The 24,935-nt window shown below is 53.2% G+C and overlaps 1 protein-coding gene across 2 annotated transcripts in view; it reads left to right on the top strand.

Annotated features, from left to right (window-relative positions):
• VIPR2 (vasoactive intestinal peptide receptor 2) overlaps window positions 1-14,708 on the top strand; it is a 114,526-nt gene extending 99,818 nt beyond the window's left edge. The window contains exons 7-13 of one of the 2 annotated variants that reach the window (XM_019030582.4): window positions 5,984-6,134; window positions 6,874-6,934; window positions 8,235-8,304; window positions 8,581-8,672; window positions 10,807-10,936; window positions 11,005-11,046; window positions 12,101-14,708. In XM_019030582.4, coding sequence (XP_018886127.1) covers window positions 5,984-6,134; window positions 6,874-6,934; window positions 8,235-8,304; window positions 8,581-8,672; window positions 10,807-10,936; window positions 11,005-11,046; window positions 12,101-12,274 — 720 coding nt within the window. In that variant the 3' untranslated portion in view covers window positions 12,275-14,708. Of the gene's footprint in view, window positions 1-5,983; window positions 6,135-6,873; window positions 6,935-8,234; window positions 8,305-8,580; window positions 8,673-10,806; window positions 10,937-11,004; window positions 11,363-12,100 lie in introns of those variants that run through there. The other variant, XM_055347582.2, reaches the window with a different exon arrangement.
• The last annotated feature ends 10,227 nt before the right edge of the window (window positions 14,709-24,935 follow it).

The raw sequence follows: 24,935 nt of genomic DNA, 5'->3' as shown, positions 1-24,935 counted from the left end.
AGATATCTTGGCACAGATGAACACACACAACTCTGTTGCTTTCTATCTGAATCTCCTAGATTCTGAGCAGTAAAGGCTTCCTTCCAGATTGCTGGAAGAACTTGATCTTGTGCCATGGGTAAGTTCCTTGCAAAGCCTGATTGTGAACTCAGTTGCATGTCTATGAATATCTTGCGTCCAACTCTTTGATTTCAGGATAATCTTAATTATTAGTTCCTACAAATGCAGTACAGGGTGTTTGACTCCACCCATGCCCTTCTCCCTCAGCTGTATTTGTGGTAGTTATTGGTGGTTATATAGTACCTAATCAAGTCAGTTTAACATAGCAGGTGCTGTTGAGCACCTCCTACATGCAGGCCATTCTACCAAGCACATCCCTGCTGGCCCAGAGCACTCCACATGCTCAGCATCTTTGTGAAGGATTCGTGCCCCTGGTACCTCACTCTTGACCGGAGACCCTCGCTACCAAGGTTCTTCTTAAGGAGCCACGAGCTCCAGACTCTCCTCCCGCATTCCACGCAGATAGGTCCCTCTGCTGGCACAGTTGCTCAGTCTAAACAGATTTGAATTAACTTAGTTTTAAGATAGTAAAGCCGTTTATAACCACACAGACGTCAGCTTTTTCATAGCCCATCATCGTCTTCATGCAGGAAATGTGCCTCTGGGGATAAGCTGGCGCGTGATGCCTGTGAATCAGATTTGCTGTGATAACAAAATTAAAAACAAGATTTTTCACCTGGCAAGCCCCGTTCCCCAGGTGGAGTTGGGCCCCTGGAGTTCCTGTCCTAGTAATAGGGTCTCCCCACATGTGTAACAGTGGTCAACGCCCATAAGAAGTGTGAGGATGGTGTCAGATTCTCTCTCACCGAGATGGTTTCAGGCTTCACTCTGCAGATCCCCTGCCCTTAGCTCTTCATGAAGAAAGCAGTCACCCTCGACAGACACTTGACAGACCCTCAGAGGACCACTCGGACCCATGGCAGACCCTCAACAGACCCATGACGTCAAAAGCAGTGACCCATGACAGACCCTCAGGACCCGTTACAGACCCTCAGGACCCATGACGGACCCTCAGGACCCTGACGGACCCTCAACGGACCTGCGATGTAGAAAGCAGTGGCCCATGACAGACCCTCAGGACCCATGACGGACCCTCAGGACCCTGACAGACCCTCAATGGACCTGTGATGTAGAAAGCAGTAGCCCATGACAGACCCTCGGGACCCGCGACATAGAAAGCAGTGACCCGCAACAGACCCTTGACAGACCGTTAGGACCCTCGACAGACCCTCAGGACCCTCAACAGACCCTCAGTGGACCCCAGCGGACCCTGAAGGACCTGCAACATGGAAAGTGGTGGCCCTCGGGACAGGGTGCTGGCCTGGAGCAGCAGCTCTCTACTCTCCCCTATTGCTTCAACCCGAAAGGAGTGCCCAGAACCTCCGAGGCAGAGTGGATCTGAGCCAGCGTGCCTGCCCCACCGGGAGGGCCTGGCCTCCCACACACTGCACAGAGCGTCCTGTAAATGCCGGGCTGTTTCTGTGGACACTGGGTGAACACTCAATCGCCTTCAGAAGAGCAGTTGCCCCATTTCACAGACGAAGAAACTGGGCAGAGGGGAACCCAGCAACTGGCCCGGAGTCTTGGGATCCAAAGCCCAGGTGCATGTGGGGCCCCACGATGCCCAGCAGCACAGAGCCTGTGCCCCGAGTCAAGCTCTGTGAGGACAGAGGGAGTCGGCTTTGCCCCTTGTGCCAGATGCCCCGTGACTCTAGTACCAGCAAGGGGAAAGCAGAGGCAAAGGGAAAAGCATGTGACAGACAGAGGAGGGAGGGGACAGAGGGCAGGAGGGAGGGGAGATGCCTGAGGCCAGAGAGGAGCCAAGCTGGGTCTTCCCTCTCGCTGTCCTCTAAAGAACGCTCAGGCTTTGAATAAACAAGTCAGCCAGAAATAGTCAGACCTCAGTATAAGAAACAGGAAAAATATCTTTCCTTCCAGTTGAATTTTTTTGTATATTTTTTGTTCCCAGCTGACTTCACCAAACCAAGGTTATTCTCCCAGGCAGAACACCTGGGGCAGCACCCCCAAAATAGGTGCAGGGTCTTTTTCTCATGATATTAGGATCAGCCAAGAAGATGAACAGTTCTCTTCTTGGCCCCTTCCATGCGGCCTAGACAGAGACACAGTTTCCTCTGGGGCCCTGGGCTGTCCCAGGACACGGAGCAAACCTGCCCTTTATTCTCACCATCAGCCACAGCAGGTTCCCCCGCGGGGTCTGTGGGACTCCCAGAAGCACACCCCCAAGCTTACTAAGCTGAGTCCTGCCTGCCTCACATGCACATGTGTGCGTACTCACGTGCTCACACAGAGGCTCCCCGACAAGGCCACGGGGCTGAGGAGGGACCAGCTGCTGACTGGGCACCGGGCCTTGGTGGGTCTCCCGGCCGGGGTTCCTCACATCAACCCTGTGGGTGGCAACTGGCCCTGGAGGACCCCCTGTGGCCCGCTGGGCCCCTCCTGTGGTGCTCTGGAGCCTGTGTAATGAGGTTTGAAGGTCACACTGTAGAAAATGAAGTCAGTAGAGGCCTTGTCATTCCCCAGACCTCCCTTCCTCAGTGTGCTTGTTTGGTGAATGGGCACATGGGAAAAAATGCAGAGATGTTTTTGTTACCATTTAAGAAGAAAATGGAATCGTCTTCAGCACACTCTTTCTGCGTCCTCTTTGCTCCTTCAGCAGAATGTGCCAGGGCCCCACCAGGTCGGCGCCTGCTTTCAGGCGGCACACGGCCCCTCGTGTGGCATGGTGTTCTCCGCGTAGCCCATCCTCTGGTATGGGGCCTGCTCTGCACTTTATTTTTCTCTTTTGCCACTGCAGGCATCACCGGACATGCGTCTTTATGGACTGGTGTTCTTATTTCTGTCAGGTGGGACTTGCCAGTGAGGTTGCCAGGTCAGAGGGTGTCTCCATCCACGTGTGCTCCAGTCGCAGACATTTACTTCTCAGTTCTGGAGGCCTGAGACCGAGGCACCAACAGATTCGGGTCTGACTTCTCTGTGTCCTCACGTGGTGGAAGGGGCGAGGGATGTTGCTGGGGTCCCTTTACTGGGGCACTAATCCCATCGCAAGGCGCCACCCCTGTGGCAAGGCCCCACCCACTAACACCCTCCCACAGCAGGTGGGGCTTCAACACGTGAATTCTGGCAGCATAGAGAAGCCTCCAGCCCATTGCAAAGGGCATGCATATTTTTATTTTTTGTTTTGTTTTGTTTTGTTTTGTTTTTAACACAGACTCACTCTGTTTTCCAGGCTGGAGTGCAGTGGCAGGATCTCGGCTCACTGCAACCTCCACCTCCCAGGTTCAGGCGATTCTCATGTCTCAGCCTTCTGAGTAGCTGGGATCACAGGCAGGCGTCACCACACCCAGCTAATTTGTGTGTGTGTGTGTGTGTGTGTGTGTGTGTGTGTGTGTGTGTGTGTGTATTTTTAGTAGAGACGGGGTTTCACTATGTTGGCCAGGCTGGTCTCGAACTCCTGACCTCAAGTGATCCCCCCGCCTTGGCCTCCCAAAGTGCTGAGATTACAGGCGTGAGCCACTGCACCCGGCTGCATGTGTATTTTTAAATTGTAGTAAATCTGTTTTTCTAGATTGCCTTCCAAAAGGCTGAGACAGCTGACAGCTGCACGTAGGATCACACCAGAGCCCAAAGACTTGACTGGTTTTACCATTTTGCCTGTCTGGTGGGCGTTGGCACTGCCTGTGTGGCTCTCATGCACACTCCAGGGCAGGGCACCTGCTGAGAACTGGCATCTTTCCACAGGCTGTTCCGGCCCCTCTAAAACACCGCATTCATCTGTAATATTGTCGTCGTAAAAATTAAACATTTGTCATTTCTATTGTAAATATGTTTCCAGATTCATGATTTGTCAATTGTATTTTTATGGTATTTTTACCATCTAAAAGCTTTTAAAGTTTATATAACCAAAATTGCTTTCCATCCTTCTAGCACTTCTTGTTTTCATTTCAGATTTCCCGTCTTGGTTAAGAGGTTTCTATTCTGAGATTGTTCATTTGTGTCTTGGTTCATCTGCAGTTTACTCCTTGTGTTTAAGATGCGGTCTTTTACCGAGAGACAAAAGAAGGCACGTTGCATCCCGATGGGTGACTAACTCCCAGAATCTCACCTCCCAGAGATTTTAAAACTTCATTTATTTCACTTTACTTTTCAAATGAGTGGCAGTAAGTCACAAATTGACTTACTGTGACTCTCCTGCGTCCATGGCTGTGTTATCATGTGTGTCTTTCCACATAAGAGGCTCTGTCCTGATGCCCAGGGCAGAACTTGCTGGGATCTGAGTGTCCATTCACCAGGCGTTGACACACGAGATCCGCGTGCAGGCACTCGCCTTACTCTGGTGGCAAAGATGGACAATAAGGGTAACTCTCACCTGTGCAGTGCCTCAGAAAATGAAGCACCCACCCTGCTATGCTTGGGAAAAAGGAAAAGCAGAGGAAGGCAAGGCAGATCCAGAGCACTGGGGAGGTTGGGGCCGCCTGCAAGGCTCAGGGGAGGTCGGGGCAGCCTGCAGGGCTCAGGGGAGGTCGGGGCCACCTGCAGGGCTCAGGGGAGGTCGGGGCAGCCTGCAGGGCTCAGGGGAGGTCGGGGCAGCCTGCAGGGCTCAGGGGAGGCCAGGGACAGCCTGCAGGGCTCAGTGGCTCTCAGGACCCTGGAGGCCAAATTGAAAGGCCACCATATGAAAGTATATCCACCCATATATATATAAGTATACCCACCCATATATAAAAAAGTATATTCACCCATATATATGTATAGGGATAGCCATCTGCTATATGTAGGTAGTATATCCACCCATATATATGTAAGTATATCCACCCACAAATATGTATAGGTGTATCCATCTGATATATGTATCAGATATACATATATCTGCCGTACGTATGTACACCCACCTACATATGTCTATAGATATATATGAACATAAATACAGAAATAAGAATGGAAATGAAAATACTATTCTTTTTCAGCACACTTTATATAAGTTTAGTGATTAAAAGTAGCAGTTTCATCGTTGCTCATGAAACTGAAATGCCTGGTACATTTAGTTAGATGAAGGTCTGAGAGATTAAAATAGATGGATTTTATATAATAATGCAATTCTTTCCCAGTGAAAATCCTTTTAAAATGTCCCCAGAAAATATTTTATTTGCTAGATTTCTCTTGTTTTCCCCTTTATTTTTTCATGTTTAATTAAGTTACCCAATATTAAAACCAGTTTTTTACAATTGAGGAACTTACATAGTTGTCAAAAATTTAAAAGAAAAGTCTGGGGCCTGGTGTGGGTCCACTGCTTTCTCTTCCCAGGCGCTGCTCACCTGAGCTGCTAGTGAGGGCAGCTGGCATGTGCCGTGCCCTCTACCTGCACTCGTGTTCTGTTCACACAAAGGGACAGAGGCCAGAGCCCTGGGCCCCTGCAGGGCCCCTGCCACCCATACCTCGCCCCACACATGACCTCCTGCCAGCTCTTCTGGTTCTTTGCTGGCCGGCAGGACCACTGCGGGGGTTCCTGTGTTGAAGCAGGTCAGAGAAGGGGAAGTGGAGTAGCCGAGGGGAGGAGCTGAGAACGGGAGGGCCGGGGAGCTGTGCGGCCTGTCTAGGACCCTCCAGCAGTGAGTGCGCTCCTGGCCTGCAACAGTGAGTACGCTCATCTCAGGGAGTGCTGTTCACAGTTGCGTCTGCAGTGATCTTCCTCTGGAGCCGCGGATACAAAGGTCCCAGTGCTACCAGCAGGCATTCCTGGCCAGCGCCCTGGCCTCTGTGTTAATCACTTTCCTTCCCAATGGCACCGGTGTCTCCTTCCTTGCACAGATACCAAGCGCCCTGTGTCCTGGAGTGGTACTGCCTGCTGGGAGCTGCTGTTACCGGATGAGGTCATGCTTTCCTCTCCTCTGTTTGCGGTTTCCAGGTGGGCTGCAAGCTGAGCCTGGTCTTCCTGCAGTACTGCATCATGGCCAACTTCTTCTGGCTGCTGGTGGAGGGGCTCTACCTCCACACCCTCCTGGTGGCCATGCTCCCCCCGAGAAGGTGCTTCCTGGCCTACCTCCTGATCGGATGGGGTAAGTGTTCCCCTTCCCGCCCACAAACCCTCCATCCCATCCCATCGGACCAAACAACGCAAACATTTTCAGCTCAGAAAACACTTTGCCGCCCCCGTAGAATGCATGTCAGGGTCATATCATGAAGAGCTCTTCCAGGATGACTGGAGGCTCCTACGAACAACACATTAATATTTCTGGTAACCAGGAACCTAGTTTAAAATACTCCCATTCCTGGCCCCTTGTACCCCCATTCAAACTGGGCTGTTAACAAGTAACAAAACGGTTTCCTCCTCCGCCTCTACCCACTTCACCTTTCACTGAGGGTGGGGATCAGAGAGGAGAGGCACACCAGGTAGCGGAAGCCTTGCCTTGCCCAGGGTTGGAAAGGGGTGCAAATTTGGGACATCCTCATGGACAGGATGAGGCAAACGTAGCCGATAGCTCCGTGGGTGGTCGCAAAAATCAGTGAACACATCTCCTTCTCCGCACGTTCAACTCCGTGGCCTCCAGTAATAACCCTTCTCATGTGGAATGGCAAGTCTCAGATTCTCAGCTCTCAAGCATGTGTTTAATTATCTTCACTGCTTACTAAGGCATGAGCATAAACTTGTAAATATTTACAGAGACTTTAAACAAGAGATTGCACTTAATATTCCCGTGAGAAAGCGTGTCCTCGAGGGTTTTGCTGGTGAAGGCACCCACCTGTGTGCGTGCACACCGCTCCGCTCCACCTGTGTAACCAGGCGTCTCTCTGCAGGCCTCCCCACCGTCTGCATCGGTGCATGGACTGTGGCCAGGCTCTACTTAGAAGACACCGGGTGAGTCCATGACCAGACTGCAACCTTGAAAACGGGCCCGGCAACATCTGCAACATGAAGTCCTTTGGAAGCCAGAAGGTTACCTGGTTGGAAGGACAGGGAGCGTTTGCGGCCAACCGACAGCCACGCAGGAAGCATCTGGGCAATTCACGGGGAGAAATCCTGTGAGGTTGGAGTGTTGGAGGAAGCCCCGTGCAGGAGACAGGAAGTGAGCCAGGTTTTGCAGCATAGTTGAGATTGGGATAAGCCAGGCAGAGACTGGGGCAGCCCCTGCGGTGGGCACAGCGATGTCCACAGAAGAAAACCAAGTGCCCTGCATGTTGTTTACCCGGAGCAAAGTGGAAGGTCAGGTGATGGTGGCTGCAGGGCCCCCTGGCACTTCCTAAGCACTGGTCTTGGCTCATGCGGCCCAGAGCGCTTTTCCACTATGCTCACCCTGAGCGAGACTACGGCCCAGACATGAGCACGCGTGGTTCCAGCACAAATATCCTGCCTTTTAAAGGGCCTCAGTGTGCATCAGTTACCCAGTGCTAAGTAACAAATCACTCCAAAATTTGGTGGTTTAAAACACCCACTGTCTAGTTACGGTGTGATTCTGCACCTGATGACCTGGGAGGACTCAGCAGCTTTGAGGACTGGTTCCCCTTGGTCCCCTTCCGCCAGTCTGAGACTGCACCAGCCAGAAGGCTCCTGCCCTCGGGCCCCGAGGGAAAGCATGGACCCAGGCCTGCAATGGAGATTCTGCTTTATGGGAGGGCTGCAGACTGCCAGCGCAGGGTGTGGATCCTGGGGAGAATCACTGAGGCGTTTTACAAGCCAGGGGTCACAGCTTCCTGCTGGAGACACCCCATGCGCTGAAAATCAAAACAAAATGCTACGAGATGGAGGGCTGGTGGCTCTAAGGACGTTTTAAACCCTTTGCCATATACATGCAAACCATTCGGGAGGTGAGGGCAAGCTAACTTTCAGGAGGAAGGTTCTTTTCTCCTGATTTCAGCTGAATGGGGCTGACACACGTTCATGCTCAGAGTGGAGGGCGTGAGCAGCCCTCCTGCCCTCGTCCTGGCTTCTGGGGCCGCACCTCCATTCCTCCTCCCCACAAGCCGACTATTGTTTTGAAAGCGTAAAACGAAACACAATCACTCCCTGGGACAGATTCCTTTACGATCTGTCAGTGCAGAGAAATTGTGCTTCCACGGTGAGGGGAGTGGGCAAGTTGGGAGGGGCAGGCGCTCATTCTCCTGTACCTGTCTTGCGAAAGTGGTTGGTGGTAACCTGATTTCCCATCTCTCTCTGACAGTTGCTGGGATACAAACGACCACAGTGTGCCCTGGTGGGTCATACGAATACCGATTTTAATTTCCATCATCGTAAGTAGCCCCTGTTGACATGTGGATTATCTGTGGAATCACACACTTGGGCAGACAGCAAGCCTGCCATCCTTTATTAAATAGAACTGACCCCATTCCACTCATCACTCAGCCTTCCCGGAAAAGGACCTCTTCAGGCGTGTGGACCCCCAGAGGCAGTTCCCAGGGAAGGAGGGAGGGACTGAGGGAGCGGAGGGGAGGGTGGAAATCAGGTGGACTTCAGGGCAAATTAGGGATCCACGTGTCTGTTTCACAAACTTATTATCTCTTGTGCAGGTCAATTTTGTCCTTTTCATTAGTATTATACGAATTTTGCTGCAGAAGTTAACATCCCCAGATGTCGGCGGCAACGACCAGTCTCAGTACAAGTGAGTGTGTGTCCCGGCCTGGCCGTCCCTGATGGGGATGCCGTGTGGAGACAGGAAACCCCCACGCTGCCAGGAAGGCCCTGGAGGTGCGGCGACTCCGCCTCGCCACTGTCACGCCTCGAGGCTGGGCCCCAGGGCTCTGCTCCTGCCCAAAGCTCAGAGAGGCCCTGGACAGCATTTCCCTGGCGAAGTAACAAATCACTCCAAAATTTGGTGGTTTAAAACACCCGCCGTCTAGATAGGGTGCGATTCTGCACCTGATGACCTGGGAGGACTCGGCAGGGGCACTTCTGGCCTTGGCGACTGTGAAAGTCAAGCACCATTTCTTTTATTTCAAGGCCAGAAGAAAGTCCTCTCCAGTGAGCTTGCTTGTTTAAGCATCCGCCTACTTACATGTTATACAGCCTGTCTTTTTCTCCTTGGCCACACATTATTTTTTATTTTACATTTAATTCTGTCTCCCCCTCAGACCACATGGTCCATGGCCGTGTGTCTACTGCCAGCCCTAATACCAGGCCTTGTACTTAATAAAAATTCAGAAAGCGTTTCCTGCCCACGTGATTACATGAAGATGGCATTGTGATCTCCCTTCAGTAGATGAAGACAGGGCAGACGTTCAGCCAGTCACCCCCAGTCATCCAGCTAATTCATGAGGATCCGGGGAATCTATAAAGTAATGCAAAGACTCCATAAATTTATATCAAGAATTTATTTTTTTAAAAAAAGGTAAAAACCAAAATTCAAGTATAAACTAAACACTGGCTTGGTGTGGAAGTGGTTGGCCCAGCGCAGAAGGTGCCTCGGGCTCAGACTGACCGGGGGTGGAAGGGCGGCTGTGCACAGAGCTGTGCCGTGGCAGAACCCTGCCGTCCGGCCTAGGAGGGTGCCTGGCCTGCATTTCCCTTTTCTCCCACCTTAGAAAACAGGGATGGATTTGGGGAGGGGCGGTTAGACAGGAGCATGGCCAAGAGCCCCAAAGCTGGGTGCAGATACCAGCCGGTGCCCTGAGGGAAGTCACTTTGCCACTCCATGCCTCAGCTTCCCCATCTGTAAGGTGGAAGTAATAATGTCACTAAGGTCAGGAGGATCAATGCAGTCTATATTTGCCGGATATTTGCTGCCTGGCACCAGAGTATTGCAAAAGAGTCTGGTAAACCAGAGAATCTAATTCTGCTGTGTAGTGTCTAAATCCAGGGAGTATCCGTCTCTGCCTGCCCACATGAGGGATGGGATTCCATGTCAGACCCCGCTTGGCAGCATGACCTTGTCCCTGCTCAGGGGAGTCCGGTGGTGCCTGTGTGGCAGAGACCCCCGAATAAGATCGTTCTTGGTTGCCTTTCAGGTTGAACTTGGATTTCCTTTGAATCTTGTTTAGTTTCTATGCTGACCTTTGCATTGGTTCTTTGGGAGTGTTTGTTAAATTGGACTTGGAGATGGATGCTTTTATTTGGAAACAAAATCTGTTCCCTTTCCAGGACAACAGAAAAGGCCGAGACACCCTTGAGGCCACACGAGGTCGTTTCTGTGTAACTCTGGTCACAGAAGTAGCAAAACCTCCCTGGATAGGGGCCAAGAGCTCAGCCGCAGACAGGCCTCTTTTCCAGCAAACTTCAGATGCGTTAATAGAGGGAATCAGGCAGGTCCTCTGCTGCTGACTGAGGGACCTGACTCCCACGGAGCCCAGCTGTTACGGACCTGCAGGTCCGGGAGCAGGATCGGGCCTCATCATTTAAACCTGCGTGTGGCAGCGGTGGAGGCCAGCCTTCTTGTCCCGTGCCTGCCTCAGGATGGGCCGGGCTCCCAGGCGGGGCCTGTGTAGGTTTTGGGTCACTCACAGGGAATCTTGCCCCTGCCAGCCATGAACCCCAGGACACAGCGTGTGTCCTTAGGGAATTTGGGAGAAACGGACGCTTGTGGAATGTGCGTTCCCAGGCCCTGAGTGCTAGATATGCACAAGGGCCTCAGACATAAACGTAAAGAAACTGGTTTTTCTTGTTGGGCGGGGACTCCAGCAGTGGAGAGGAGGTGTGGAGCCCCTCCCACACCCAGCTGCCCCCTCCTGAGAAGGACCCTGCCAGGCTTGCAGAGGGTCCGCGGGTCCAGCAGCTGAGCTGGCTCTTCTCCTTCTGTGCAGGAGGCTGGCCAAGTCCACGCTCCTGCTTATCCCGCTGTTCGGTGTCCACTACATGGTGTTTGCCGTGTTTCCTATCAGCATCTCCTCCAAATACCAGATACTGTTTGAGCTGTGCCTCGGGTCGTTCCAGGTAGGTGTGCAGAGGCGGCCACCCTCCCCCGAGCGCGGGTCCTGTCTGACCATCTCTTCTCATTGCAGGGCCTGGTGGTGGCCGTCCTCTACTGTTTCCTGAACAGTGAGGTAAGTTCATGGCTGCCTTGGAACCAAGCACAGGTACTCAGTTGGTTCCTGAGATGCTGCCCAGCCTGGTGCCGCGGCCCCCACACATGCCTGTCTTCCGCGGGCACGACTCACTGCCCGGGCCCCCACAGTTCTCTGTGTCCCCATCAGAGAACCCACGACACAGGCAAACCCACTCTTCTGGGCCCAGCTTCCAAACCCCGCCGTCCTTCCGTCCACCCCAAGTAGCATCGACTGCTGTCCGTCTCGGAGCCCTCTCGGGAAAGCTCCCGGCCGGGTCTAGACAGAATCTGTTTTTCCCCATGGTCAGCGTCTCGCTCCTGACCATAGCTTGCGAGTCCCAGAAAGCCGGGCCTGGGTTGGGGGGTGGGGCTGCACAGCGTTCTGTGAGTCCCTGGGGAGGAAGCCGGGAGCCGAGCTCTGCCCTGCATTCATTCCCAGCCAGGGATGCTGTCTCCGGGCTGCTCCAACGGCCTGGCCCGGTCCCCTGACCCCTGACCCTCCCGCCCCACGCTGCGGTTGCTGGCGCTTTCTTTGCTTGACATGCAACTTTCACCAGCACGGCTTCTGCAAAGCTGAGCCCGAATAGTGCCACTTGTCCTTCTCCCTCCTCTGCCGTCCGGGCACCCCTCACTCATCCCCACCCCCTCCCAGGGCTAACATTCCCTGCCCGCTGGGAACAGGGAAGGAGACGGAGGCCCAGCACCGTCACAACCCCGGCTGCTAAGGAAAATCTTTTCAGAAAAATATTAACTATCTCAGACTGTGGGACTGCGCTTGCCGTGGCAGTGGCGATCCCCGAACCACCCACGCACAGTCTTAGAGTCTGGCAGCGTCCCCCGCCCTCCTGTGGCCGTCCAGTTCCCGCTCCCTGCAGCCTCTACCCCCAAGGCCGTTTCTGTTTCTGTCCATCTGATGGCAACACAGATGTAGCCCCACCCTCCACACGGGAGCAGGCGGGAGGGAGAGCTGGAGGCTCGCGGGCCGCGCTTCCCATAGCAGCCGCCCGCACCTGCCCAGGCTCACGGGCGTTCCCGCCGCCCTCACCTCCCAGGTGCAGTGCGAGCTGAAGCGAAAATGGCGAAGCCGGTGCCCGACCCCGTCCGCGAGCCGGGATTACAGGGTCTGCGGTTCCTCCTTCTCCCGCGACGGCTCGGAGGGCGCCCTGCAGTTCCACCGCGGCTCCCGCGCCCAGTCCTTCCTGCAAACCGAGACCTCGGTCATCTAGCCCCACCCCTGCCTGTCGGACGCGGCGGGAGGCCCACGGTTCGGGGCTTCTGCGGGGCTGAGACGCCGGCTTCCTCCTTCCAGATGCCCGAGCACCGTGTCGGGCAGGTCAGCGCGGCCCTGACTCCGTCAAGCTGGTTGTCCACTAAACCCCATACCTGGAATTGGGGTCGTGTTGTCATTGACTCGATTTAAACTCCAGCATTTAGATAATCTTGTTCAAAATGTGTTTCAGCCGTATAGTGGATCCACTTTTTTTTTTTTTTTTTTTTTTGAGACGGAGTCTCGCTCTGTCGCCCAGGCTAGAGTGCAGTGGCACGATCTCTGCTCCCTGCAAGCTCCGCCTCCCGGGTTCACGCCATTCTTCTGCCTCAGCCTCCCATAGCTGGGACTACTGGCGCCCGCCAACACGCCCGGCTAATTTTTTGTATTTTTAGTAGAGACAGGGTTTCACCATGTTAGCCAGGATGGTCTTGATCTCCTGACCTCGTGATGGGCCCGCCTCGGCCTCCCAAAGTGCTGGGATTAAGGCGTGAGCCACTGCGCCCGGCCCAAGAGAATAGGGGAGCCAAGGAGCAAATGTGGAAACGCAGTTGTGTGACCCAGCTCGAGCCTGGGCGACCACCGGGTGACATCCGTCCCACATCAGGGCGGCCTCCCAGGTCCCATAAGGGTAGCCCCCTCCTCTGCAGGACAGAGGGAAGCCAGTCAGGGCCCCCCTGACGTTAGGACCAGGAGAAATCAACAGGAGGGCAGCCCGTCCTCTCTCTTGGGGCGCCCACCTGGCCCGCCTGAGCCCTGCCCCACCCAACTCCACAGGGCTGTTTTGCCTCCCCACGGAACGCGGGCTGAGGAGACAACCAGATCAGGAGAGCAAGGTCATGAAGGAGGGGACCTCTCCACACGGGTGTTCCGTGGGACCCTCAGCAGCTCTGGCTCTGCCTCAGGAGGTCACCTGCCGCCCTGTGGGAGCCGCAGAGCCCGACGCTCAGCCCCAGGCTAGCTGCAGCGGGCCCCTGGTGATGGGGTTATGTGGGGTGCGGGATACAGCTGAGTGGGAACCAGAAACCTATTCTCTTTTTAACAAAAATAATCTTAGGATAAGAATTATTTTAACAACATATAAAACTGTTTCAAGCCCTCCTCCCCAGAGCTGGCGCTCAGCAGCCCTAGCGGCTGCTCCTTCAGGCGAAGGGTTGTTTACAGATGTGGGGAGGGTGTCTGGGGACGTTGCTGAGCCGGCTGCAGAAGGGTGGGGATATCAGGGCGCAGTCTCCATGCGTGTGCCAAGCCCTGGTCCCCACAGCGCTTGATGGACCTCAGCAAGCTGCCCAGCCCTGGCCCAGGTGCCCCGACTGCAGGACTCAGTTGTTCTGAGCACATTTGACTCCACTTTTCCCTTAAAAATGAATGTCTTGTTCCTGTGCATTGGTGGCATCACAGACCCCAGCTGAAGCGCGATGCCAAAGGTCGGGACAGCTGTGCCGGGAGGCAGCCACAGGGAAGCTCACACATCCTGTCAGCGTCACCTTGGTTTGCAAAACCCACATCCCCGGTAAAATGAGGCCGGACAGAGGGGCTGTTAGGACAGCAAAGCAGCAGTGTCCAGAGACCCTTCAATCCCCAAAGGTCCGCACCCTGTCCTGCACGCCCTGGGCCACGCCGGCCACCTCTGCTGCAACAAGCTCATCCCTGGACTTCTGGGAGAATGAACCCGAGGTTGGTTTAGGGAGACAGGTGAGGCGGTCGGATCTACAGAACAACCCACCGTTTCTGGGGGCCGCAGAGGCTCCATCACAGACGGATATTGGGGAGCAAACGGCCCAGGCCAGGTGCCCAGGAAAGGACGGCTGAGCATGTGGAGCGAGAGGGAGGCAGGTGGACGCTGCAGACCCCAGGTTCAGTGCCGCCCCTCGGCTGTTCCTCACCCTGTAGGGTTTGGACAGACCCACCCCCAGCCTTGCCCAGCTTTCAAAGGACAAAAGGGAGCATCCCCCACCTACTCTCAGGGTTTTGAGGAAACAAAGATTTGTGGTAACTGAAGGTGTTGGGTCAGTGGCCAGGTGCAGACACTGAGCTGTGAGCCAGAGGGGATGCTGAGGAAGTGGGCGTGAGTGGGCGTGTCAGGTGGTTACCAGGCACTGGTTGTTGATGGTCGGTGGTTGGGTGTGGGCAGTCATCAGTCATCAGGTGTGCTCAGGGGACAATCTCCCCTCAACCGCACATGTGCCACTGTTTAGCGGAGCTGACTGGTTCCTCCTGGTACAGGGGCAAGCTGCCGGCTGTTTCCTGACAGATGCCTGGTGAGCAGGGGATGCAGGACCCAGTGGTCAGCAGGTGTCTTTAACTGTCATTGTGTGTGGAATGTCGCAGACTCCTCCACGTGGCGGGAATGAGCTGTGTAAATACTTCAGTAAAACCTGACTTCACATCTGTACGCTGAGTAAGAACTCGCTCTGACCAGATCTGAGGCTCTGGAGCATGGAGGACACACTTGGCGTGTTAGTCGTGGCTGCTGCATTCAGATGAAAACAGAGCTTGGACGGGGAGGGAGAGGGTGGGCAGGGTCCTGCCAGCCACAGGGCACCAGGGAGGACATTGGAAACAGCCACCCCTCCCTGAGGAGAGTCACGGACCCCTGTCAGAGCGTCGCCATTGGGGAGCCTCAGTCTGGCAGCTGTGACGCATGAGCAGTGCCCTGTGGAGGAGGCGCCTGCACGCCCAGCCTTGTCCTGCCGCACCCAACACGGCCTCTGTCAGCTCTGCAGAGCCCAAGAACCTGTTAATAGAGCAGGACTGAGTGCAGGAGGGTGTGTGTGCACGCGTGTTCACGTGATGCACATGCATGTGCGGGTGTGTGCGTGGGGGGGGTGTGCACACATATGTGAATCTCCATGTGTGCTGAGCCTTAGCCACATGTATGCTACAAGCAAATAAAATGCATTTCCAATGAACTCCACGCTCCACCAAATGGCTGTGTTGTCAGGAGGGATACAGCATGCTGGTAAAAGCCACATTCCTAAGGAGTCAAACCTAGAATGAGCCAAACCAACCAGCCTTTGGTGACTTTCCTAAGAGCAAAGCAGGTGGGAAGGGGGAGAAGGGGCTGGGCACACAGCCCTCCAGGGAGTCACTGTTTTGTCTGACTCGGGAGCTTAGTGTCCATTTGCCTGAGGTGGGAAATATTCAGCCGCCTGAGGTGACTCAGCCCTGATGGGAGGCAGAAGGTGCAGGGCCGGGGGCGCTCTGAAGAAGCCCCTCCTCCACCCGTGGCAATAGCTTCGTTCTTTCTCATCACCAATGGCAGCTTTTTAATTGGCTATTTTTTTCAGGCTTTCAGATGACAAATTACACAGGACAGTTATAAAACGTCAAACTCTGTAGGCAAAGATTACATAGAAAGTGAAGTCCTCTGCCTGCCTCCTCCCCTCTCTGGGGGAAACTCGTGCCCGACTGAAGCGGGGTCCCAGTGCCTTCCTCCGTTGGTACAAACCTGTCTGCCTCCTGCCCTTTCTTCTGTTTATTCGTGGGAATCGGGCTAAATTGTGTGAAGCTTCTGCAGCTGTCTTTCTGCCGCTGAGACAGGTCGTGTCCATCTTTCCCATCTGAAGGTGCGTGTCTCATGACTTTTAACCGCCGCCTAACAATTCCACAGCCTGGGCCTGGTTGGTTTGACCGACTCCCTGCTGGCGAATGTGTGAGTTGTTTTTGCAGGTGTTTCTGTGCTTACCCGAGTATTCCCTCACTGTACACTCCTGAAGGGGAAAGGTCAAAGGGCACGCACATTTGGCTCTCGAAGGATGTTTGCTCTACGGCTCCACCACCCCTCACCGAGCATCCTGCCCTGGGTGCGTGGGAAACACTTCCTTTTGCATGTCTTGAATAGTTTCTTCACAGGTTTTTTCTTTAACACTGATGTAAAGCTGAACCTCTGCCTGACACACTCACATCGCAGCTGCCTGTGTCTCCAGGGGCCGCCCCGCACACATGTCTGCGTGCCAGTCCACAAAGTCACTCCCATTCTTGGGACCCGAGACGAGGACAAGAGTCGGCCTCTTGTCTGCAGGCGGCAGTGGCCGGCGGCGTTGCTTTGTGTCAGCGCACGCTGCTTGTGGGCGGCATCACAAAGGATTTAGGGCACCTTTTATACTGAAAAGTCTTCTTTGGAAGATGGAGAGAAAAGGGGCTCTCGGCTCCTTTGTGTTCTCTGAAGGTTTAATGAGGAGAGAGGGGCAGGCAGCGAGGGCAGTGGGGGGCCCACTTGTTCCACTTGTGGAAACAGTCCCTTCCCAGGACTTCCTGCAGGCCCCGTGAAGCGGGCGCCCCAGAGCTATTACCGGTACCGGGATCTTTTGTAAAGCTTCTATTCAGTACCTGGAACTGAAGAAGCAAGAGGGAAAATAAACTATTAAAATATAATACAAAATAATGAGACCTGCTGGGACCAAGCTCTCCCTTTGAGATTCAGGGCTCTACATAGCCTGACACATGAAGGTTCCATGGGATAAAGTCTAGGAAAGCCACGCATGAATTCAGTGCACCTCAGAAGCACAAGCTGTCATGGTTTAAGACCTACGACTGTGAATCCAGATGTTAAATGTGTGACTTTCAAATCCTTAAATCATGACTGTCCTTTCGGATTTAAAAGCACGCCATATCACGAAGCTCCACTGTCCCATGACTCAGTCGTGCAGATTTTCGCATGGCTTGGATGGATCACACTCTCCCAAATCCATCAGCATGCAGTGGAGACCTGAGTGTCCATTCCTACCTCTGGAGAAGCTGGAGACGCCGGCATAGGCTCCATGCTTCCAGTTTCCGTTTGGAATTAGTATTGTATAATTATTACAAAGAGTCTGAGGGAAGGGGACAAGAAGGAAGCCATGAGAGGACAGGGACTTCCCTCATCAGGGGCAATGAGGGCCAGGTTCAGTACAACAGGAGGGAGTAGCATGGAGCTCCAAGCAGGAGAGCAAAGGGCAAAGAGGAAAGGTCACCAGGAGCATCCAGGACCTGAGCACGGCCTCCAAGCTGTGCAGAAAACACAGGGAAGGGGTTGGACTTGAAATCACTCTTGATGTGTTCATTCTTTTGATTGTAACACCGCCCTGGAAATGAAGCCGGCGGCCCATGGCTCCAGGGGCACGTGTGGTGGTCAGCCACGCCCAGTCTGCACTGCGTCATGTCGTCCATCCGTCATCTGGCCAGCCGTCTAACTGTGTGACCACATGGTGGCCAGTGGCTCCAGGGGCACATGTGGTGGTCAGCCACGTCCAGTCTGCACTGTGTCTCCTCATCTGTCCATCATCCGGATGTCTAACTGTGTGACCGCACGTGAGCATTGCAGAGACAGCACGAAGCGTTCGGCAGGCACGCTGCCTCTCAGCAAGGGAGAGATGAGGAGGAGGGAATGAATGCAAGCGGGTGGTGTCCACGCAAGTCCACGTGCAGAACTGTGCACAGTGAGTGCTGTGTTCCCAGCGGCACGCTCAGCTCCCGTGGGGAGAAGCAGGAGCTGCAGTGGGCACCCGTGAGGTCACCCTGGAAGGGCACCCAGCGCCCTGTCGGAAGAAAAATGAGAGCTCTGAAGGCTTTGAAGCTGGGGAATGACATGATCCAGGCAATGGATTAACTTGGTGACATCTTAGCAGTTGGGAAGAGGAGACGCCGATGGGTGTGGTCTGCAGAGGGTCACAGAGCAGAGACAGTTCCTGAAGAGACGCTGCGTGCCTGCGACTGTCCACACGCCTGATCGCGGTGCACCCTGCCGCTGCGAGACCACTGCGTGCCCGCCGACTGTCCACACGCCTGATCGATGCCACAGCGCACGGTAAGGTGGACTTTTTCCTTCACATGGACGCTTCACGATGGCATTGGCAGGGCATTTGGACAGTCGGTGGCACACAGCCGTCTCGCGTCAGAGGATGCAGCAGTGCTTTAGGGCACTGGGCAGCCATGACCTCCTCACAGTGGTGCAGCTCGGGGTGCCTGGCGGCGGCGAGGACAGCCACCTTCAGGGACAGCACAGCTCAACCTCGGGCCTGGCCGAGCTCCTGGGTGCCCATTGGGCACTCTGGCCTGGATCAAGTTAAACAGGTCTTATGTGAGTCAAACCCCACATCCCTGCCAGAATTCTATTTGGGGCACTTAAAGGATAGGCAGTGCTGTGAGATGCCTCATTGGGGAGGCGTCTGTCCTGGAGAATGACCCTGAAGGGTCGATGACAAGGTTAAGGTCACACGACCAGGCCCAGGTCAGGGGCAGCAGAGCAGAGTGGAGGACAGGGCAGCATGGGAGTGAGGGTCAGGGTGGGGTGGCTGCAGCCACACAGCAGCACAGCACGGTGGTCTGGGGCCCACGGAGCAGCACGGCAGAGAGAGGGTGCTGGGTCAGCAGTGTGGTCCCATAAACCAAACCTGCCACGTGCTCTGTGTGGAGAGAAACAGAGAGGCCAGTCCCCAGTGCAGCATGTGAGAACCTGTAGCTGGTGATATCCTCCAGGTGGGACTGTGGGTGCAGCCGGGGGCGGGTGTGGTGAGGTGGGCCAGGAGCAGTGTCTGCATCAGGTGGGACTGTGGGCGCAGCCAGGGGCGGGTGTGGTGAGGTGGGCCAGGAGCAGTGTCTGCATCAGGTGGGACTGTGGGCACAGCCAGGGGCGGGTGCGGTGAGGTGGGCCGGGAGCAGCGTCTGCATGGTGTGTTGCCCCAGCTGGGCTCTCTCTTTGGAGCTAGCGCAGATTATTAGGGACAGCAATGAAGGCCACTCCTCCAGACCCCGTTGGGCCAACACTGGGTCCAACTATACTGGACCCTGGCCCAGTGGCCTCCCCAGCAAGATCACATCTGATGCCAGCCTTGCAGCAGCATGGACACCTTCTGTCCTCAGCACAGCCCAGAAAGTGCTCTTCACTCAGGCCATAATGTGAATGTGCCTGCAGGTGGGCCTCTGTCAGGGCCCCCAGGCACTTTGTGCCCTAAAGATGGACACCGTGGGGTCCTGACCCTAGCTGCCCAGGGACCACCGTATGCCCTGGAAATGGACACCATGAGGCATTTGACTATTAGTTCATCTGCACAAAGTTCTCCATAGGCCAAAAGCCACCCATCCTCCACCACTCTCCTTTAACTTTTAACAGGATGAGGGTGCAGGCTGTGACAGAGTCTGTCGATGTCCCCCGCCCCAGATCTCACACAGGCCTGTGGACCCCACTAAGCCGGCTGGATGCCAGGCCCTGGACAGTAGACTGTGAGCTCCCACCCAAAGTGTGAGACCCGATGTCATCAAGAGCCGGGTCCTGCAGCTGCCTAGATCCTCCCCAAAGCCTCCTTGGCTGTTGTTGGCCAAGTCTGTTTCACAGGGAACCCTCCCTGATGATGCAGTCTGCAGCGTGGCCACATCCTGACTCTAGGGCACTGGGAAATGCATATTTATTTGCTCGAATTTTCCAAAGAATTTCACAAAAGGGGAGATAATACAGAGTTTGCAGTTCCAATTTGGCCAAAGATTCAACCAAAACACTTTTTTGGCCTAAGTTTTTTAAAGGTCCAGGAATACTTTTCCTACTCTATAGGCACCCCCAGCACAGGTGCACCATGCCAGACGGGGCCCCGCGGTTTACATGCGTGACGGGTTTCGGCCTCCCAGCACCACCAGGACAGACTGAGTCAGCAGTGCCTAGGAGTGAACGCCAAGCCCTGCTCCGCACACGGGACCTCAGGGCAAGACCCTCCAGTCGCCATGCTGTGAGGATGGATGGGCAGCCCTGGAGCCAGGCCTGGCGCCACCAGCGCCCAGCAGGTCTCCACTATTACTTATTTCTTCTTAGGGGAAGAAATTCTAATCTCCCTGCAGGAGCTTAAGTAAATACGAAAAATAACACTTTGAACACTGGCAAAAGGACAAAAACAGATAACTGATGTACACAAGACTGTAGAAAGCAAAAAGAATAAGGGAGAATTACACTCTCCAATAAGCAAAAGAAAACTAAAGCTGGGGACCATAATTGGCTATAAAAATGACACACATCCCAGGATAGGGCGGTGAGGTTACAGTTGTATTATGTAGTGTGATATTATAAATTTGGATTTCATGGTTTTACTGTATCATAGTGTTATAATACAATATAAAACTCACTTATGTCCGGGCATGATGGCTCATGTCTGTAATCCCAGCACTTTGGGAGGCCAAGGTGGACAGATTACCTGAGGTCAGGAGATCAAGACCAGCCTGGCCAACATGGTGAAAGCTCGTCTCTACTGAAATACAAAAATTAGTTGGGCATGGTGGTGCATACCTGTAATCCCAGCTACTCAGGAGGCTGAGGCAGAAGAATTGCTTGAGCCCAGGAGACAGAGGTTGCAGTGAGCCAAGATTGTGCCATTGCACATTGCACTCCAGCCTGGCTGACAAAGGAAGACTCTGTCAAAAAAAAAAAAAAACTAATATAGCTTATTATTATGCCATATTTATTTACTCTATAAGCTAAATATATTATAAACTTAGAATGTTCATTCCATTCAACCCAGTAATTTCATTGCTAGGAATTTTTCCAGTTAAATATTCAGAATTATGCACAGTGATTTGTGTATGAGAATGGTCATCATGGTGTTATTTGTAATATCAAATAATTGAAAAGCAAAATATCTGATTATTAACTGATTAAATAAATGGTAGTTGGGAATACAGAGGCAGACTGGCTTGGAGGGGCCCTTTAAAGGAGGATATGTCCTGGCTGTCACTGTGTACAAGGTGCACCCACTCAGCAAGTGCAGACAGGAGGCAGACAGGCTGCGGTGGAAAAGGGCGGGTCCCCAGTGAAGCCCCACCTTCAGGCTGGGGAAGGCCTGAAGCCTAGGGGCCGGGACGACAGCCCCATGGACCACAGGGGGCGCTTGTTCTTTTTCCTGGGCCCGCCCATGGCCACCCATGGACCAATCAGCACACACTTCCTCCCCTCTGAGGCCCATAAACACCCTGGACTCAGCCAGACTCAGGGAGAGGACCAGAAGACCAGCCTGCAGAGAGGAGTTACTGAACGAAGTCTGAATGATGGGGAAGAGTGAACCACAAGCAGAAGAAACCATGAGCTATGTGGTGTGATTTGAGAGGCATGTACCAGCCTCAGAATAGTGCTCTTGGAGCAGGCAACTTGGAATCCATTGTGCATTGCTTGCAGTAATTCACTCTGCCAAGCAAACCATTAATAATGCAGCACAAATTATGTGATCTAATTACTCACCTAGCAAGGATATTGAATGATGAAATTTAGGACAGCCACTTTTTGATCATAAGAACTGGGGAAAAGGGAAAGTTCAGCCCATCTAACATGAGTGGTTTTATTATAATGGAAACAACTGACATATCTTGACTTCCAGCTGGGTGTCTCTCCTTAGAAATCTTCCCCTGGATATCCCATCCTGTATGCAGCATCTTCTTCCCTTTGCATAGGACTCCCAGCTGGGCATCTCTTCTTAGAAATCTTCCCCTGGATATCCCATCCTGTATGCAGCATCTTCTTCCCCTTGCATAGGACTCCCAGCTGGGCATCTCTCCTTAGACATCTTCCCCTGGATATTCCATCCTGTATGCAGCATCTTCTTCCCCTTGCATAATGAAAGAAGGTCAGTTCATCAGGAAAGCATAACAATCCCAAACGTGCATGCACCTGATAACAGAGCTTCAAGATACATGAAGCAAAATTAACTGAAAAGAAATAGATCCACATGGTTGAGGTTTTAATGCACGTCTCTCTGTGTCATTGATACAGCAGACTAAGAAAATCTGTAAGAATATAGAACATTCAAACAATAATATTAACTAACAATATTAACCAACTTGACCTGATCAGCACACAGAGAACATTTCACCCAACGACTGCAGAATCCATATTTTTTTCAAGTGCACATGAACATTCACCAAAATGGACCATATATTAGACCATAAATCAAGTCCTGATAAATTCCAGAGGAATGAAACGATACAGAGTAGGCTCTCTGACCATAATTAAATTGCACTAGAAATTAATAACATAAAAATGCCAAATATTTGAAGTTAAGTAATGCATATCTAAATATATCAAAGAAGAAATCACAAGAGAAATTTCAAAATATGTTGAGCTGAATGCGAAGAAAAACACATCAAAATTTGTAGGATGCAACTAAAGGAATCCTTGCAAGAAAATTTGTAGCTTAAAATATAGATATTAGAAGGGAAAAAAGATTAGAAAAATTAGTTCATTTTGTTGGAAATACATTTGAAAATATTTAATTCCATGAGAAAAAAGCAAAGCCTAATTTTTTTTTTTACACGACGTCTCACTCTGTTGCCCAGGCTAGAGTGCAGTAGCACAATCTTGGCTCACTGCAGCCTCCCCATCCCGGGTTCAAGAGATTTCTCGTGCCTCTCAGCCTCCCAAGTAACTGGGATTACAGGCACGTGTCACCACACCTGGCTAATTTTAGTATTTTTTCTAGAGACAGGGTTTCATGATGTTGGCCAGGCTGGTCATGAATGCCTGACCTCAAGTGATCCACCCGCCTCACTCTCCCAAAGTGCTGGGATTACAGGCATGAGCCACCACGCCTGGCTGCAAAACCTTATTTAAAGTGAAGCAATGATCTGTTCTTCAATCAGGTCTCTGGGCTCTTCCTGTCTGGCATCACACAAGATGCTTGTTGCTGTAGCAACCACTAGGGAAGGTGAAATAATAACTGAGGGCTCTTCCACAGAGAAAAATTTTCGGGTTTTGTTTTTAGGAGCTCTTTTCATTCAGATCATTGTGTTCTCAAATGGCACACAGATCTGGCTTGACGCCAATGTCAAATGAAGCAAACATTTTCCACCCACACTATCTGCCCATGCTTCCTCTCCCAGTTGGTGAGAACATGGACTCACTGCTCCCCCGAGTGAGAAACAGCACCAGACCCCCAAGATCTTCACAGTGGTGCCACAGTGATTGGAGTTCTGCGGGGACCCAGGGAAACATGCTTTCTTCATGGGCTACTCAGCTCTGCAGATGCTCTTGTCAGTAAAAACCAACCCCAGGCCCCTGAATACATATTAGGAAAGGAATGACAGAGACACAAAAAGGGGGACAAGACCCCCACAACAAGGGGGACAAAACAGAGACACAATCGGAGAAATGAGACCGAGACACAGTCGGGGAGATGAGACAGACACACAATGTGGGGGGTGAGACTGAGACACAATGGGGGGCTGAGACTGACACAATGGGGGGGATGAGACTGAGACACAATGTGGGGGTGAGACAGAGACACAATGGGGGGGTGAGACTGAGACACAATGGGGGGGTGAGACTGAGACACAATGGGGGGGTGAGACTGAGACACAATGGGGGGGGATGAGACAGACAATGGGGGGGTGAGACTGAGACACAATGGGGGGGATGAGACAGACACAATGGGGGGGTGAGACAGACACAATATGGGGGTGAGACAGACAAAATTGGGGGGGTGAGACTGAGATACAATATGGGGGTGAGACAGATACAATGGGGGGGTGAGACAGACACAATGGGGAGTTGGGACAGACATAATGGGGGGATGAGGCAGACACAATGGGGGGTGAGACTGAGACACAATGGGGAGTTGGGACAGACACAACGGAGGGGTGAGACTGAGACACAATGGGGGGATGAGACAGACACAATGGGGGGGTTGAGACAGACACAACGGGGGGGTGAGACTGAGACACAATGGGGGGGTGAGACAGATACAATGGGGGGGTGAGACAGACACAATGGGGGGTGAGACTGAGACACAATGGGGGGGATGAGACAGACACAATGGGGGGGATGAGACAGACACAATGGGGGGGATGAGACAGACACAATGGGGGGATGAGACAGACACAATGGGTGGGATGAGACAGACACAATGGGGGGATGAGACACAATGGGGGGGATGAGACAGACACAATGGGGGGGATGAGACACAATGGGGGGGATGAGACAGACACAATGGGGGGGATGAGACACACACAATGGGGGGGATGAGACAGACACAATGGGGGGGATGAGACAGACACAATGGGGGGGATGAGACAGACACAATGGGGGGGATGAGACACACACAATGGGGGGGATGAGACAGACACAATGGGGGGGATGAGACAGACACAATGTGGGGATGAGACAGACACAATGGGGGGATGAGACAGACACAATGGGTGGGATGAGACAGACACAATGGGGGGATGAGACACAATGGGGGGGATGAGACAGACACAATGGGGGGGATGAGACAGACACAATGGGGGGATGAGACACAATGGGGGGGATGAGACAGACACAATGGGGGGGATGAGACACAATGGGGGGGATGAGACAGACACAATGGGGGGGATGAGACACACACAATGGGGGGGATGAGACAGACACAATGGGGGGGATGAGACAGACACAATGGGGGGGATGAGACAGACACAATGGGGGGGATGAGACACACACAATGGGGGGGATGAGACAGACACAATGGGGGGGATGAGACAGACACAATGTGGGGATGAGACAGACACAATGGGGGGGATGAGACAGACACAATGGGGGGGATGAGACAGACACAATGGGGGGGATGAGACAGACACAATGTGGGGATGAGACAGACACAATGTGGGGGATGAGACAGACACAATGGGGGGGATGA

This window comes from Gorilla gorilla, chromosome 6 (genome assembly GCF_029281585.2).
Source record: "Gorilla gorilla gorilla isolate KB3781 chromosome 6, NHGRI_mGorGor1-v2.1_pri, whole genome shotgun sequence".
NCBI classification, from domain to species: Eukaryota; Metazoa; Chordata; class Mammalia; order Primates; family Hominidae; genus Gorilla; species Gorilla gorilla.
This window is presented reverse-complemented; position numbering and strand designations above follow the sequence as displayed.